The sequence below is a fragment of the Dermochelys coriacea genome, chromosome 12 (assembly GCF_009764565.3).
Source record: "Dermochelys coriacea isolate rDerCor1 chromosome 12, rDerCor1.pri.v4, whole genome shotgun sequence".
Taxonomy (NCBI): domain Eukaryota; kingdom Metazoa; phylum Chordata; order Testudines; family Dermochelyidae; genus Dermochelys; species Dermochelys coriacea.
This window is the reverse complement of record NC_050079.1, coordinates 23,982,770-23,998,645: the sequence shown is the minus strand read 5'-3', so window position 1 is coordinate 23,998,645 and position 15,876 is coordinate 23,982,770. Positions and strand designations below refer to the sequence as shown.

Here is a 15,876-nt window from a genome sequence, read left to right as displayed (position 1 = left end):
GCGGATTTCGCTAGCCTCAGAGGCTCACTGTGACCCTCCACGTAACCCTTCTCTCTCTAAAGACAAGGGTCACAGTCTACTGAGCCATTTTCATCATAAGCCAGCGAGGGAGATGAGGAGAAGTTATCCTTCCTTGCACAGTCTCTGTTGTCTCCTAGTCTCAGTGATTAAACAGGGGGCAAAGGTGGGGGCGGGGAGCCCAGGCCCACTCTCTACTCCGGACTCCAGCCCAGGGACCCTAATAGTATCAGCTATGGTAGCTGACCTTTTAGAAACATGATATGTACAATTCCCTGGGCTACTTCCCCCACAGCAGCCCTCACTTCCTCAAGCTCCACTTCACCCTTACCTCACAGCCTCCTTCCTTGTGCCTGATATGGTGTGTACTACTCAGCCTCTCCAACCGCGCAACTTCTTCCCACAGCTCCTGACATGTACCCCCACCTGACTGACTGGGAGGCTTTTAACTAGTTTCAGCCAGCACCTGATTGGCTTCAGGTATCCCAATCAACATAGCATTCTCCCTGCCTTCTGGAAAGTTCTTAATTGGCCCCAGCTGTCTTAATTGACCTGGAGCAGCTGCCATTTCACTTAACCTGGTACCAGGGATTTGTTTAGCCTGGAGCTAATATATCTATCTCCCACTACTTTTCTATAGCCATCTGACCTTGCCCCGTCATGATAGAGATACTCAAGGTACATTTTAACAATCTTTCCTTTAGCAATTCATTCAGAAACTACACCTCTACAGAGTGATAGATCAATTTTAGAATAAAACATGACCTTTGAAAACCAATATGATATCTTCCATGTATGATAGCAGCAGAATAAAACTGCTTTAAAAAGTAAAGTAAAATCATTTACAATTACTCTATTGCCTTCAGTGGTAATAGTCCACTGACGGCCTGAAATGATTTCTTATTTGTCAGACCAACCTTACAGTGTAAATTTCAAGAAAAATCAGATCAAGTTGAACACAAAAAGTTCCTGTCACACTCCACAGCTGATACATTCTGAGATCTGTTTCTTTTGCCACTGATGCTCACCTGGAATTTTTGGACTATGCCATTTTGATTGATGCCAAGTCCCTTTCATACCTAAATCCAAGAAGCCAGCATAGCTTATTGTAAAGAACTGTCCACCTACTTCACAAAGTAGATCACTTGTATCACTCATCTCAGGCCAACAGCATCCACGCACCAACCTCAGAACTGTTAATATGATGGCCATTATCTTGGCCAGCAAACCTAGGACTGAACTGAGGAACCTCAGAACTAAAACCAGCTTGAGCTAAAGAGCCAAGCTTCCATAGCTGGGCTGTTACAGACTCATATCCTCTGTGGATCAGGCACAGAGGGAGACCTGTAATACACACTCACCAGCGAGTCCACTAATGTTCAGTGAATTAAGTCCATTCACACAGCAAGAGATACTTGAAGTATTATAGGACATTTGAGTCACCATAACTAACTATCTGGGTAGCACCAGACCCCAGTACTGAGCATTAATGTATTTAACATCCTTTGGGAGGTAAAAATACTATGATAACCATTTTACAGTTGGGAAATTGGGACAAAGAGAATTAAGTAACTTGACCAAGGTCACATAGGATGTCTGTGGCAGAAGTAAAAACTGAATCCAGGCCTCGTGTCAAAGCCATCCTTCTTCATAGGTCACTCTTTCTGGTTAGCGAAATATGCTCAATGTTAATTTGGGCCCTTATTGCCTGAGATTGTCAATATCACATTTGAGTAAGGATACCTAACAATCACCTTAAATCACACAATAGGCCAACCAATACTAAAGAAGCAATCTCTGGGCCTGTTGGTTAGGAAAGGTTCAATTTATTAAGTGTACACAGTTGTCATTTTGGATTGGTAAAAGGACAACCTGTCCTCCATCTTGGCACCCCTTCTACTTCAGCTTTTTGGCCCTCTTTTCGAGTTTGGCGCCAAAGCAAGGAAAAGACAGGAAAGGAAGTGTCTCATGGCAGTAAAATCTGCCTAGCAATGGACAATGCATATAAAGGAGTGTTCACCCTCTGAGGGGCGCCTGGTGTCTCTGGATGCTATGAAAGCAGGTCATCCCAATGAGGCATAGAAGCCCTCCCACAGAGTACCAGCCTTGCTGTTAGCTAGAACCCTGAGGGAATAGAACTTGAGGTGAACCAGCAACACCTACCAAGGTTCCCTTGACTTACCTCCACTCACCTGTTCCATCATCACGGATATAGTGTCCGCATTCAGCACACAGGATGATGAAATCGAGAATAGAAAACAGAAGGCACCATACTGAAGATCTACTTACCTGGCATCAAAGATCCTGAGGTCCAATTCCTGTTGTGTTCCCATTCCTGACACCTGTCCCTGAGGACCTGGTTCCCGTCTGTGTTCCTGTTCCTGTTCTCCTGTCCAATGTCTGCAAGACATGGTATAGTCCTTCTCTGTTATTTCTGTAATACCCCACTGTACAAAGGTTTGGGCTCTGGGGTTCGTCCCCATTTCCATCATCTGTGTTAATAACTGAGCAGTTATTCTTTGTGTTATTTTAGTTGCAGAGAGTCCTAGTTTGTTGTTGTGTATCTCAATAAACACCATTTTGTTGTTTGCAACCTTAACCTCCCTGTGTCTTAGCCACACTAAAACACCATTGATAGGTGCGGAGGGTGGGGGGAGGATACTGCAGATAGTCCATCTTCTGTGAAGTAAAACCTAATCTTAATGGTCTCAGGCTAACAAGTCCTATGAACCTTGCCAACTAACTTCCCATTCTTAAACAAGATAATCTAAACACAAAGAAAGCAGCATTTCAAACTATACCCTGCTAACATACCAGAACCCCTCCCAGTCAGGCTTCATGTCAGGACATGGCATTGGTCCCTGTAATGGATAACCTCCTCCTGGCCAAAAATGGGGGAGGAAGGTCACCCATCATATTACTAGATGTCTCCTGGGATTTAACATCATCTGCCATAGTTTACTAATCTCTTGCATCAAACAAGTAGCTGAAGTTAACAGAAAAGCACTGACTTCTTCAATCCTCCCTTTAAAGACAGCCCCAGAAAATGCTGATGGAAAATTACTCCAGACTACTCATTTATACTTATATCATTTATTAAGGCAAGATTGTGGCCAAAGACAATTATTCAGAAATAAACCTAAAATCATGTTAGTTTATTCTTCTAATGTGCAATATAATATGTTTATTGGTTTTTGCAAAAACTTTGAAGGAACTGGCAAAGCATTTCTATAGCTATTAACATTAATAAGAGGAGTCCCTGTGGCACCTTAGAGACTAACAAATTTATTTAGGCATAACTTTCATGGGCTAAAACCCACTTCATCAGATGCAGAGTGGAAAATACAGTAGAGAGGTATAAATACACAGCATATGAAAAGATGAGAGTTGCCTTACCAAGTGGGGGGTGGGGGTCAGTGCTAAGGAGCCAATTCAGTTAAGATGGAAGCGCGGTATTTTCAACAGTTGACAAGAAGGGAAGAAAAATCACTTTTGTAGTGCTAATGTATTCAGTGTAATCAAGGAGGCCTATTTCAAAGAGTTGAAAAGAAGGTGTGAGTATCAACAGGGGGAAATTAGTTTTTGTAGTGATCCAGGGAATAATTTTCCCCCTGCTGATACTCACATAAAGCAACTCCCATCTTTTCATACCTGGTGTATTTATACCTCTCTACTGTATTTTCCACTCTGTGCATCTGATGAAGTGGGTTTTAGCCCACGAAAGCTTATGCCCATATAAATTTGTTAGGCTATAAAGTGCCGCAAGGACTCCTCGTTGTTTTTGCTGATACAAACTAACAGGGCTACCACTCTGAAACATTAATAAGAAAACTGTTGACATTAGTAAGTTCTGTTAGAAAAAGCAAGCCTAAAACAACCAGCCAAACAAACAAAAATGGTTTAAAGAAAATTTTGAATCAAAACCTGATTTGAAAGACACTCAGAAGCGAGAGAGGTATGACATGTCTTGGGCAATCTGTTGATAGAATAAGAAGGTCCTGGGAACACACCAGGATATCACCAGCATCAGGACCACGACAAATCCCAAAGGGAGGGAGGTTCCTTGCAGATGCTGCACCACCCAGGTTGTCTAGCTCCAGAGCAATTAATCACAGTACTGGGGAAGCTCTGCCAGCGCGCACAGACAGTTCGGGGTGGTTTTGATAGTCCGAGTGTTTTCTGTTGCACTAGTTTAAATCCGGATCAGCATTGTAAAGCCACCTGTCGTTTTGGCTGTCGCGCCCCTGCTCGGCTTCTCGATCTCCCCCCACCCCGTCCCCCGGTGCGGCTGCCCGACCGCTCCGAGGCAGAAAAGACTCAAGCTCTGCGCAAAGGGCGAGCAGGGGCAGCAGCTTCGCTCTCCTAGCGGGCACGTGCACACCCCTCGCCGCGTGCCCCCGGGCCGGTCTGCGGGTTATTGAGCATGGGCAGAAGCGAAAGGGGCGGATTGTCCCGTTGGGCTGCCCCGGCGGCAGCGCTGCTGCGTGGGGGGCAGCCCCGCAGTGGCCCCGCGAGCCAGAGCGGCGCACCCAGCAGCCGCTGCCCCCGCTCCTCATCACTTCAGCGCCCGCAGCAGCGGCGCATGCGCCGGCCCCCGGCGAGCTCTCCGGCGGCTCTCCGGCTGAGCGGGGCAGAGGGGACGGGTCCAGGAGCGGGGGAGCGATGGCTGGGGAGACTCAGCCCCAGGCCCTCCGGAAGAGCATCGCAGCCCAGCCGCCCGCAGCGCCGCCCCGCGCCCCCGGGAGCGGCAGCAGCTCCGAGCGAGTGACTCTGAAGAAGGAGATCGGGCTGGTCAGCGCCTGTGCCATCATTATAGGTGAGAGGGCTCTGCCCCGGCCGGGGTCCGGCCACCGAGCCAGGCACTTCTCAGCCAAAGCCAAAAGTAGCAGCACGGGCTGGTACGGCCCCGGCTGGGACCCCGAGCCAGCGCGCGCGCCTTGGGGGAAGGGGATGGGGCGGGGGGGTTATCATTACACTCGGTCCATCTCCGTTGCTTGTGCAAGCGTTATTCCGCGGGGTGGTCAAGGGTAACACGCAGGCTGGTGGCGAGCAGATATCAGGGCCGTGAGTGCCTTTGATAAACTCCCTGCAGAGTGCATGCAACAACCGCCAAGCGTTTGTATTTCATTTCTTCCCCATTGTACCCTAGGGAGGCAGATTAATGAATTTAGCTCTCTTCGGGCATAGTTGGATCACGGAATCAATATTTATTGAGCACTATTTAGTATATAGAGACAGAAGAAAGATTAGCAAGTAAAATGCATTTCATGGGCATTCATTTGTTAATATGAAATACTTACTTTTCCTTCCCATGCAATGAAAATTCCTAGGTACAATAACTTTATTATGTGCTGCCTGTATTTCAGACCAACAGATAAAACCCCTAGAATTATGTCATTTCGTTTACAAGGTGCTCGAGGGTGGTGCAATAAGCTAGAGAGTTGATTAATATGCCAGAGTCTGATGCCAAAGTCTACAATTCCTGAAAATTCTGAGTGAAAAGCCAGTAACAGAAAGTGTCACCATAATCAAGGGAAATTGCAGATATAAATTGCTTAACTACAGGAGATTCAGAATCTTCCACGCTGCATTTTACAGTATATATCAAACAAGTTCTCTGTTATCTTAAAGAAAGACAACAGTAGAAGTCCACATAAAGACCTAAAGTTGTCAGCCAAAACATCCAGCATTGTAATCCAAAACAGATTTTAACCACTTTTGATTTAAAGCCTATTACAAATCATTGTCTAAATCTGAAATGCCGAAATATAATTGGCTTACAAATAAAACTCTAAGACTTTACAAGACAAGTTAATAGATAAGAACCTCAACATATTAACAGTCATCTATTGTACTACAGTTGTCTTCCATGTACTAATATAACTATATTAAGTGATGAGACAAAATCAGATTTTTTCCAACACCAGTTAACTGTCTACAAAGAAATAACATTCTATTTCATTACAGAGATGATTTCTTACAATGTATTTATGAAAAGTGCTAACTGGTATCTGTTTCCAGAGCTCTGGTATCTTACATTTTACAATTAGGAGATTAAAAATATGCACAAGGGTACAGGACAGTGAGCTTGCTCCAAATGTCAAAAGTCTACAGTCCATCTTTCTTTATAATTAACACTATGCTTGAAATGGAATCCATTCATTTTATTTCTACAGGCAAAACCAACTATTAGAATTATTAACACTGTAGCTAAAAGTTAAAAAAGTACTGTATTAACATTTCCTTTTGAATTATAAACTCTCAAAACCAATCCGGTCTGAACCTGAACTATTTGCATTGCCTTTCGTATCCCAATGATCTCATCATCTTGCTGAACACAAGGGGTATTATAGTTGTACTAAGATTAAGAATATATCATCTGCTACCTTTTCAGTAGCTCATTATCATTATATGAATTTTGTATTATCTTGATTACACATTTTAGAAATTTGAGCTGACTATATTGATTTCTTGAGTATCTACACAACACACAATCATCCATTCTTACACCTCTCTAAGTGTGTGTAATCCCAGTTGATATTGCATGCTCATATCAATGCAAAATTCCATAGAATCCTAGCACCTGGTCCTATAACCCTTACTTACATCAGTAAGTCACTGAGGCCTGGTCTACATTGGAGGGGCCGGGAGAAATCGATCCAAGTTATGCAACTTCAGCTACGTGAATAATGTAGCTGAAGTCGACGTACTTAGATCGATTTACCATGGTGTCTTCGACTGCTGCCGCTCCCCGGTCGACTCCGCCAGCACCTGTCGCCAAGCTGGAGTACAGGAGAGTGGGAGATGGGAGAGTGCTCGGGGGTCGATTTATCATGTCTAAACTAGATGTGATAAATCGAGCCCTGCTAGATCAATCGCTGAGGGTAGTGAAGACATACCCTTAGACTGCTTATGTTATGGCTTTAAGGTTTTGCCCTTTCAGAACATAACCTGTGCAGTGTTACATTAAACTAACCAACTTCACTCAGGAGTGACTTAAGGGACACACTAAGACCACCTGTTATTTTACCTGTTTTAACTATAGTGCCCAAAGTATCCCAAACTTTTAACAATCCAATTCAAAGTCTCTTCAGACACAGCATCAAAGTACCAATGCCAACAAATGGAAATGAATATATAACAGATGTTACATTGGATCAGATGTAAAATTTATGTATTAACTATCTATAGTCATTAAAGGCCTTGTGGCAAGATCTTAAAGGGTATTAGAGATCTTTGTGCAAGAGCTGGACCATTTGACCTAGTGTGCTGGCCAAATGCCAGTTTGGGTAATTATAGTCTGCTTAGTTAAATTCTCGATTCATTTTCATTTGGATATGCTATTCTTATTCACTTCATGCCTTAAACTGTTGTGTAGTGTTTCTATGCCGTGTTAAACCACTGCTATGTTCACCTCATAGGTGGTTGTATGTCAGCATTGAGTGACATGATCACTATGGGCCATACTCAACAAGGAGTCTCAATAAGGGCTGTAACTATCTAGTCTAATTACCCACACAGGTGTAAGCTCTACCCTCAACCTTGATACCTAGTTTGGTCTTGCTTAAATTTTGACTTGGCCATGTCAGAGGGGGGCATTTGGCAGTGCACAGGCTACTTACCCATATTTTTCACTAGGAGCAAATGGATGGGAGGGGGCTGGAGGGGTGAGTGAGAGGAGCCCTGGATCCATCCCCAATTTGTCAAAGAGAGTAGACATCCAGGTGCACAGACTCCCTCCCAGAACCAAGGTGAAGTATGGGATGAATTGTGACAGAGTCACAGCTCATTCTCCAGTCTGCTCCTGGAGTGATGCAGCTACACACCATCCTTACTCAGGCAGATTGTAAGGTTACAATTTTGTCCATTTGTACATCCTTCTGTTAACCTTGGTAAAGTCTTTGGGGCCCCTTTCAGATGAAAGGTGATATATACGTGCAAGTTATTATTGGGCCAGCTGTACATGGCTGTACAGGGAATGTAGCTCCCTGAAAGCTATATGAATTACCTGCTCACCAGCTCAAACTGTGCTGGGGGCAATTGGTCTGGTGTGTAAGTGGGGAGGAAGATAAACTAGGCCACAAGGATGAGCTGTGGAGCTGCACAAGGACAGAGAACTGTTGTAAGTGAGGTCTCCCACCCCCACCGGGCTGGAGATATGTACAGTAACTAGACTCTTTGGGCTGCAGCAAATCCAGCAGAGAGGTGAGAGGGGGACCAAGGTAGTGTTTAACCACTTTCTATAGGGTGATGTAATTTCCAAATTGCCAAACTTAAGTGTTCAAAAATCACGAGATTGTCTTAGAAATCATATGATTTTTTTTAAATACATGTGGAGGGTTTTCACTTCAGCATTCACTTGGCTAACATTTCCAGGCTTTTCTCTGTAACCATGAGGGCTAGAAACATTCCTTTTATAACTGAAAGCTGGGATTCTCAAATAATCACATGGATCTGGTAGTTGTGGCTTTAAGAAAACTACCAAATACTATACTCACAATAAGGTTGACAGAGTGAGCAATTCTGTAACTGGGTGTGTTGGCTCCCTCCTCTTCATGTACTCTCCCCAGTTAATTACCGTGGGGATGCGGTGATTCTAATGGGTTCCCAATCCCTTCACATCACCTTGTTTGACTTGTGTTTCAGAGCTGTGCCACCCCATCTGCAACAGGGGAGGAATCTGCCCCAAGCTAAGAGTCATGGAGGTGCTATACATGCTCTGTACCTTCTCCAACCTCATCCACAAGCACCCAACTGTCAGACTGGCAGTTGAATTCAGCAGAGTCAAACACCGCCTCTGGGAGGGAAGGAGTTCCCCGCCCCCCCACACATGAGGATACAAAGTAGTCAACATGGCTGCACAGCCATGGGTCACAGAGCACAGGCAGGTTCTGCTCTTTGGCAAGACTGGGACTATAATTTCTTTAATTCACTTGAGATAATAACTGTTATATAACTGATTGATGGAACTGCTGTCAATATAATTAAGAAAATTGTTTAAAAGACAGAGGGGAGTTGTCATGTTGCAAAGAGTTCTGCATGCAATGGCATAATTATTGGGGAGAGTATGGGCTTTTGTACATTACAAAAACTGCACTAATATAACTACATCAGTGTAATTACACTAGTGCAACCCCTAATGCTGATGTATTGCATTGGTGCAGAGTAGGACTAACATTGATGTAACTTAATTCAGTAATGGGCAGGGGAAATGAACAGCTCCCAACACCCACAGATCCCCTGAAGTCTTCCTGGATTTCAAGAGATTTGCTAGAGTCTCTGTGGTCTCTCCTGATCCCCTATGCCCTGCCTCCCCACCATCCCTCACCTCTTAAAGAGGTTTCCACTGCATTGGGCAGCTCCACAGCCTAACGCTTTCCTGGTTTTTACAGTGGATTTCCTACCGATTGCCACAGTGTGGTAAGGTGGTCTTAGCCCACCAGTCTCCTTCTACTCACTCTGGATCTCTCAAGGAGATCTCAGCACTATGGGATGATTGTAGGATTATGGGAGGGAGACAGAGCCAGGAAGATGATGTCCCTTTTTCCCATGTGGAAGTAGGGGTATCTTCACACAAGCCTTGGCAGCTTTACATTAACTGCAATGAATAAAATATTCTCTGCAGCTGCAGAAGAGGCTACTACTGTCAAAAACAGGTTTAAGCACTTTAACAAACTCTCGTTCCAGGTGCTTAGCCAGTGACTTTCTTTAAAACTTAGCAGTAAACATGTACTGCTTAATACTATCTTTTGTATTAATGTAAATTATTTGAATTGACTATAATAAGTTTAGGCCTTAACATGTTATCAATTTCAAATTTAATTTTAAATAATTTTAATTAAAAACTGTATTTAAATAAAAATCCAATTTAATTTTTTTAATTCAGTTTTTTTAATCATAAATTGGGTTAGATGGCCTTTACCATCAGAAAGATCCTGAGAACTCTGAATTTTATTCCATGCTTTAGTTAAAAAAAAAAAAAAAAACTCAAAAAATCCTAGAATCACGTGTGCTAGACTTGATTTTAATATCATACATATGGGTAGGCATTGCCACATATCGTGAAATCTCTACTAATGCACAACTATGAGTAATAACAGTAGTAGCTTTGTACATGGTATGTGGTAGTGCATGCCTATGCATATAACATTACAATCAGTCCTTTAAATTCCACAGTCTAATGGCACTTGAAATCATAAAACTTTCCAAAGTCATCTCCAGAAGTATTATTGAGTGACTTAAGCATCTCAGTAGAATATCTGTTTTAAGACTTTGAATAGAACAGCCAATTTGTCCATAGCCCTAAGTGGCATTATCAACCTCTCCTGCAAATTTGCTGTGAAACAGAACCTAACTCACATTAATAATGGGGACAACCTTTTCCAAATCAGTGAATGCTGGAACAACTAACTGCAACCATAGCAGCAAAGTTTTGAAGTGATGGCACACCTCATTCTGGCTGTTATCTTGGATTGCACCGTCTGAGAAAGTGAGCCTTTGTAACATTTTTCAAGTGTTTAAATGTCAGCAGTGAAATCCCACCCCCTTTGAAGTCAAAATCTTATTGATTTCAATAGGGCAGGATTTCACACCAGGAGCATCTCTCTACTCAGTCTGTGTCTGAGTCAAGGGGTAAGTATACTCCTTATTTTGCATACAACATTCTTGGCTGTTGCCTCAATATCATATTATAGTAAATATACAATAATATAATTAATAAAAGTATGTTTTAGATGCAGAAAAGAATTTTGCCCTAAATTTATTAAGTAAAAGTAATTTAATGTATACTGTTAACTTGTACACATTACACCAAAATTTAAGCCAATAAAAATTTAAAATTGATAAATTAGAAGTCCTTGTAAAGTCTGGCTTTCTGTGGGAAATTTTACAAACACTTAATTACAGATCACTACCCTAAAAGAGCATGTCTTTCCAATAATTCAAACTGAAAATTTGCAATAAGGGGGTGAAAATGAATCGGTGTTATTTTAAAAGTATCATGAACAAGACAATATACATATGTGATGGACAATTCTGCGGTTGCTACTTCTGTTTGTTTCAAATAAAGCATGACTACTATATTTATAATTGGAAATAAAAATAGTTTTAGTTTTCCTTTTGCTTTCCAAGTGTTCCTTAGCATAGTGAATTGATGGTAATGCGGAGTGCCAATTTAGTGACAGTACTTTGTCCTGTTGGATGATCTTTCTTTCATGTCTGTAAGTGTCATTATCTGGTGTACTGGAGGATACTGTAGCAAATCCATGGCCTCTCAAAATTTTGCATTTGTCATTATGTAACACAGCATGGCCATTTGAAACTTCACAGCTGCAGCTGAGCGAGAAAGCATTTCCTCCTGCTCCAAAAGTACAGGGTTCTGCCACTTGAACTAAAGGAGAATCTCTATTTGCTGCTATTAATAGAAGGTCTATGCCCTACAGTTGATCAATTCCAATTCCATCCCATAGAAGGCAGTGATATGTATATACTCCAGTCAGAAGTTTTTGCCTCTTCACAGGGCCCACTCTAGGTATAGGCAAACTTGGCAGCTTCCTAGGGCAACAGATTCTGCCTAGGGCAGCAGGACCAAACCTGAGTGGCACTGCAATCCGGTGTGGCAGGTTGCAACACCACTCATTCAGATTTGGCATGGCCAGCCCTCTGTCATGACAGAGGGACAGCTAGGCCAAACCTGACTTAGTGGCGTTTGCCCACATACATTTCTACCATAACCACAGAGCCATCAGAAGGCTCAGTGAATCCCCCCTTGAAGTCCAATGCCTCCCCAAGGGTGCCTGCCTCCCAGTTGAGAGCCTCTGTTCTAAGGAGTAGGAGGGGGTGAGAGGAAAGAAATGCTATTTCAGTGTAGCATAAATAAAATATGAAGAAACCCCAACAAATAATTGCTCATATGTATAATGTACAATGTTCAGGCAAGAACATAAAGGCCAACACCCCCACTGCTCCATCCCAGTGGACTGACTTTTGTTTTCCCTCATCAGCATAACTTTCTGATGTGAAGCAGAAATAGTCTTTGTAACATTTGTAACTTTTTAAAAACAGTTGTATTCAGATGAACTAATACTTGAAGAAGACAGCCCGAAAGGTTGTGGGAAAGAACACATTTATGGGATATCCTGTTGTAAATACAAAACTAACTATAAAAACTTTCTGTTCCAATCCAAAAAGAGACCATTTCTTAATGTCTACAGAGTGATCACTGTATTTGGTAGTGGTAACAAACGTCTCTGGCGATTCTTCTCTACTGCAGAATTTTGGAATGTGCCTGAGAGCTTTTGTAGGAGCACCTCACCTGGTCTCTGTTTTAAATACAGTCACATACAAGAAAAGAAGACCTATTCTGGGTTTCAGCTATTAATTGCCTGTTAACATATTCAGCAATACTGTAAATGAAGGTTCAGCAACTCACCTAGATTAAATTAATGCAATTTTAAAAGTAATTACTCATGTGCTTCTATCATTTATTAAATAATTTTTACAACTATTGCATAATTGTTCAAACACCAAGTTTGCAAACAGACATCAACATTCAAAAAAGTGTTAATTCAGTGATATTTTATACATGCTTTACGCAGAAGCGTAGAAATGTAAGGCTAGAAAGGACCTCAAGAAGTCATCCCTCCATGTTCACAGGACCAAGTACACCTAGATCATCCCTGACAGGTGTTTATCTAACCTATTCTTAAAAACCTCCAATGATGGGATTTCCACAGCCTCCCTCAGTAACCTACTTCAGTACTTTAACTATCCTTATAATGAAAGTTTTTTCCCCCCCCCCAATATCTAACCTAAATATCCCTTGCTGCAAATTAAGCCCATTACTTCTTGTCCTACTTTCAGTGGACATGGAGAGCAATTGATCATACCATCCTCTTTATATATAACAGCACTTAAAATATTTGAAAACTTATCAGGTCTTCCTTTGTCTTTTCTGAAGTCTAAACATGCCTAGTTTTTTAATCTTTCCTCATAGTTTTTCTAAACATTTATATTTTTATATATATATATATATATATATATATATATATATATATATATATATATATATATATATATATATATATATATATATATATATATATTTATTTATTTATTTTGCTCTCATCTGGACACTTATCTTCTCCACATATTTCTTAAAGTGTGTTGACCAAAACTGGACTCAGTACTCTAGCTGAGGCCAGTGCCACCAGTGGCAAGTAGAGTGAAACAGTTACCTCCTGTGACTTACCTCTCATGTCCCAAAACACCTGTCAATGCACTCCAGCATGTGTGCCTTTTTCATAACACATTGTTTCCTTATATTCAATTTGTGATCCGGTATAATCCACATATCCTTTTCTGTAGTTCTACTCTCTAGCCAGTTATTTCCCATTTTGTACTTGTGTGTTTGATTTTCTCTCCTAAGTGTCATACTTTGCACTTGTCTTTATTAAATTTCATCTTGTTGATTTCAGACCAATTCTCCAATTTATCAAGGTCTTTTTGAAGTCTAATCCTGGCCTCCAAAGTACTTGCAACCCCTCCCAGCTTAGTGTCATCTACAAATTTTATAAGTGTACTCTCCATTTTATCATCCAGGTCATCAATAAAAATTCTAAAAACAGTACCAGATCCAGGACAGAGCACTGTGGGACCTCACTACATATATCCACCAGGTTTGATAGCAAACCATCGGTAACAACTCTGAGTGTGTTTTTTCAGCCAGTGGTGCTCCCACCTTATAGTAATTTAAACTAGACCACATTTCCCCATATTTGACTTCAATGGGACTTTTGCTTGAGCACAGATTGAGTAAAAGCACACAAATTAAGGAGCTTCAGGACTTGACCCTATGTAATTTCTACCATATGCCATTGTTAGAAAAACACAGGAATTGAGAACAATTAGCAACTACAACATAATTAATGTTACACAGGATATGTCTACATAGGAATCTCAGTGTGTAATTCCACTTGCATAGACATACCTGAGCTAGCTTTAATCTACTAGCTCAGGTAAGGGAGCAGTCACACCACAGCAGCATGGGCTGTACAAGCATGCCAGGAATCCTGGATAATTGCTTGGGTGATTAGCTCACGCTGAAGCCCAGACTGCTGTGGTTCTGGTACCTGAGCTAGCTAGATAAAAGTTAGAAAGAGTATGTCTACACAAATTGTAATTACATCTCGTGATTGCAGCATAGACAACCTTTCAGCCTAAAATTCACCATTATCTGTTATATTTGCAAAATGTACCTGCAAATGTACATGTCATTTGCAATGTAAATTGAGTAATTATGTACAAAAGGTAGGAAGCATCTAATCTTCCATACTCTCATGTAGTTAACCTAATTGTGTTACTTGCACAAACAAATTTGGTGCAGAGCTGGATGCACATTTTTGCACTGGCAGTTGCATGTAGCTAATTTTGTAAATCAGTCTCTTTATATTACACTCTTTAGAAAAAGAAGAAATTGGACCATGAAGTCATATCTAGCTAAAACTCAACACATTTCCTGTTTTACTGATAATCATGGTTTATCAGTTTACCTGGTTTAAGAGACATTGGATACCTCTAGGTATGTTCAGAAGAACCTATTAATCTACATGTACATTCATCTGAAAATTTTTTTTTAAATAAAATAAGTATTTTGTTTTCTTAACTTTGCCCTCCCAAATGGCAACCCACTGTCTGAATGCTGTCACTTCACTCCCAGAAGTATCACTTTTAAGGGTGGCAGTGAAATTTCTGATTCATGATACTTCTTTCTTGCTAGCAAATATCTACAGACTGCTACTGATTTATCAGGTTTTTGCAAAAAAAAAAAAAATTTTTTCAGTGAAATCCTTAGTCCTAGCCCAGACTCAAGATTCATAATTACTGAACACTAATTATCCAGACTTACTAAAAGAATAGCTTGGAAGCAGACATGATTTGGAATTATATAATATCCAACATGGTGAGTTTGTCTTATAACCAAGAATAAAAGGAAGAGTTTGATGTTGTCGATGGGGAAAATTGGAGGTTACTCTGAGGGAGAAAAAGAAACTTAGAGGTGCCCACCCAAAGTTTGGAGTGATTCTGAATGGTTTGAATTTGTGTACCACCACTCTGCTGAATAAACTGATGGTGAAATCTTGCTGTAGAGATATTTATAGCCATACCAGCATGCAGTTATCTATTAGGATCATTCAAAGCAGATATCTGGGAAGTAGAAAATACATTTCAACTCCACCAGCAAGTTCAAACATAGCACAGTTCCACATAAGTGCAATAATGTGCCATGGAAATCCTACAAGTTCTCTGAACTTAAAGCTCACCTCTGCAATCTAAAGTGGGTTACATATAGAGAGAGAAGACAAAAAAAAGCTCTAATTAGAGATTCCTGGCAGCAAGAAGGGAAAAGACAAAACAATTTAACATTCAGTTTTCCTAATTGAGTCTTGCAGTACACAGAAACAATTTTGTTTGTCTATCCTTCTGCCTTCCTGCCACAGTTGATTTCCATCCAGGAAAATGTGGCATGCAAAGTGACCCCTGTACCGTACAAAGAGCAAGAACCAAAAACAATAAAAACAACAATGTTGACATGACCAGGTCATTTTCATATGCTTTTGTAGGAGAGGAACAGGATACAATGGAATTCAATCTTGCAATCTTAATTATGAACTTTTTAGAGATTCAAAGAGTTGTTTGTACTATTCTTGATGCTTAAGGGAAAGCCTTCAGCATTTCTACTACAACTCTGTTTCCAGTTTATTAGTTGGCAGAAGTTATGTACATAATTACTTTTTTTTCTATCCTTCTCTACAAGTGAGAACTTCTGGCTGTGCAGAATGCAACCACTAGGATGAAAGA

At 41.1% G+C, this 15,876-nt stretch overlaps 1 protein-coding gene and 1 long non-coding RNA gene across 2 annotated transcripts in view; one reads left to right on the top strand and one right to left on the bottom strand.

The window, feature by feature from the left end:
* Positions 1 to 15,876, bottom strand: part of LOC119841415 — a 177,619-nt gene that overhangs the window by 160,920 nt on the left and 823 nt on the right. The window contains exon 2 of the long non-coding RNA XR_006275084.1: positions 2,308 to 2,418. This is a non-coding gene — a long non-coding RNA (uncharacterized LOC119841415). The remainder of the gene's footprint in view (positions 1 to 2,307; positions 2,419 to 15,876) is intronic.
* Positions 4,386 to 15,876, top strand: part of SLC7A10 (solute carrier family 7 member 10) — an 80,105-nt gene continuing 68,614 nt past the window's right edge. The window contains exon 1 of the mRNA XM_038368840.2: positions 4,386 to 4,834. Coding sequence (XP_038224768.2) covers positions 4,681 to 4,834 — 154 coding nt within the window. The 5' untranslated portion in view covers positions 4,386 to 4,680. The remainder of the gene's footprint in view (positions 4,835 to 15,876) is intronic.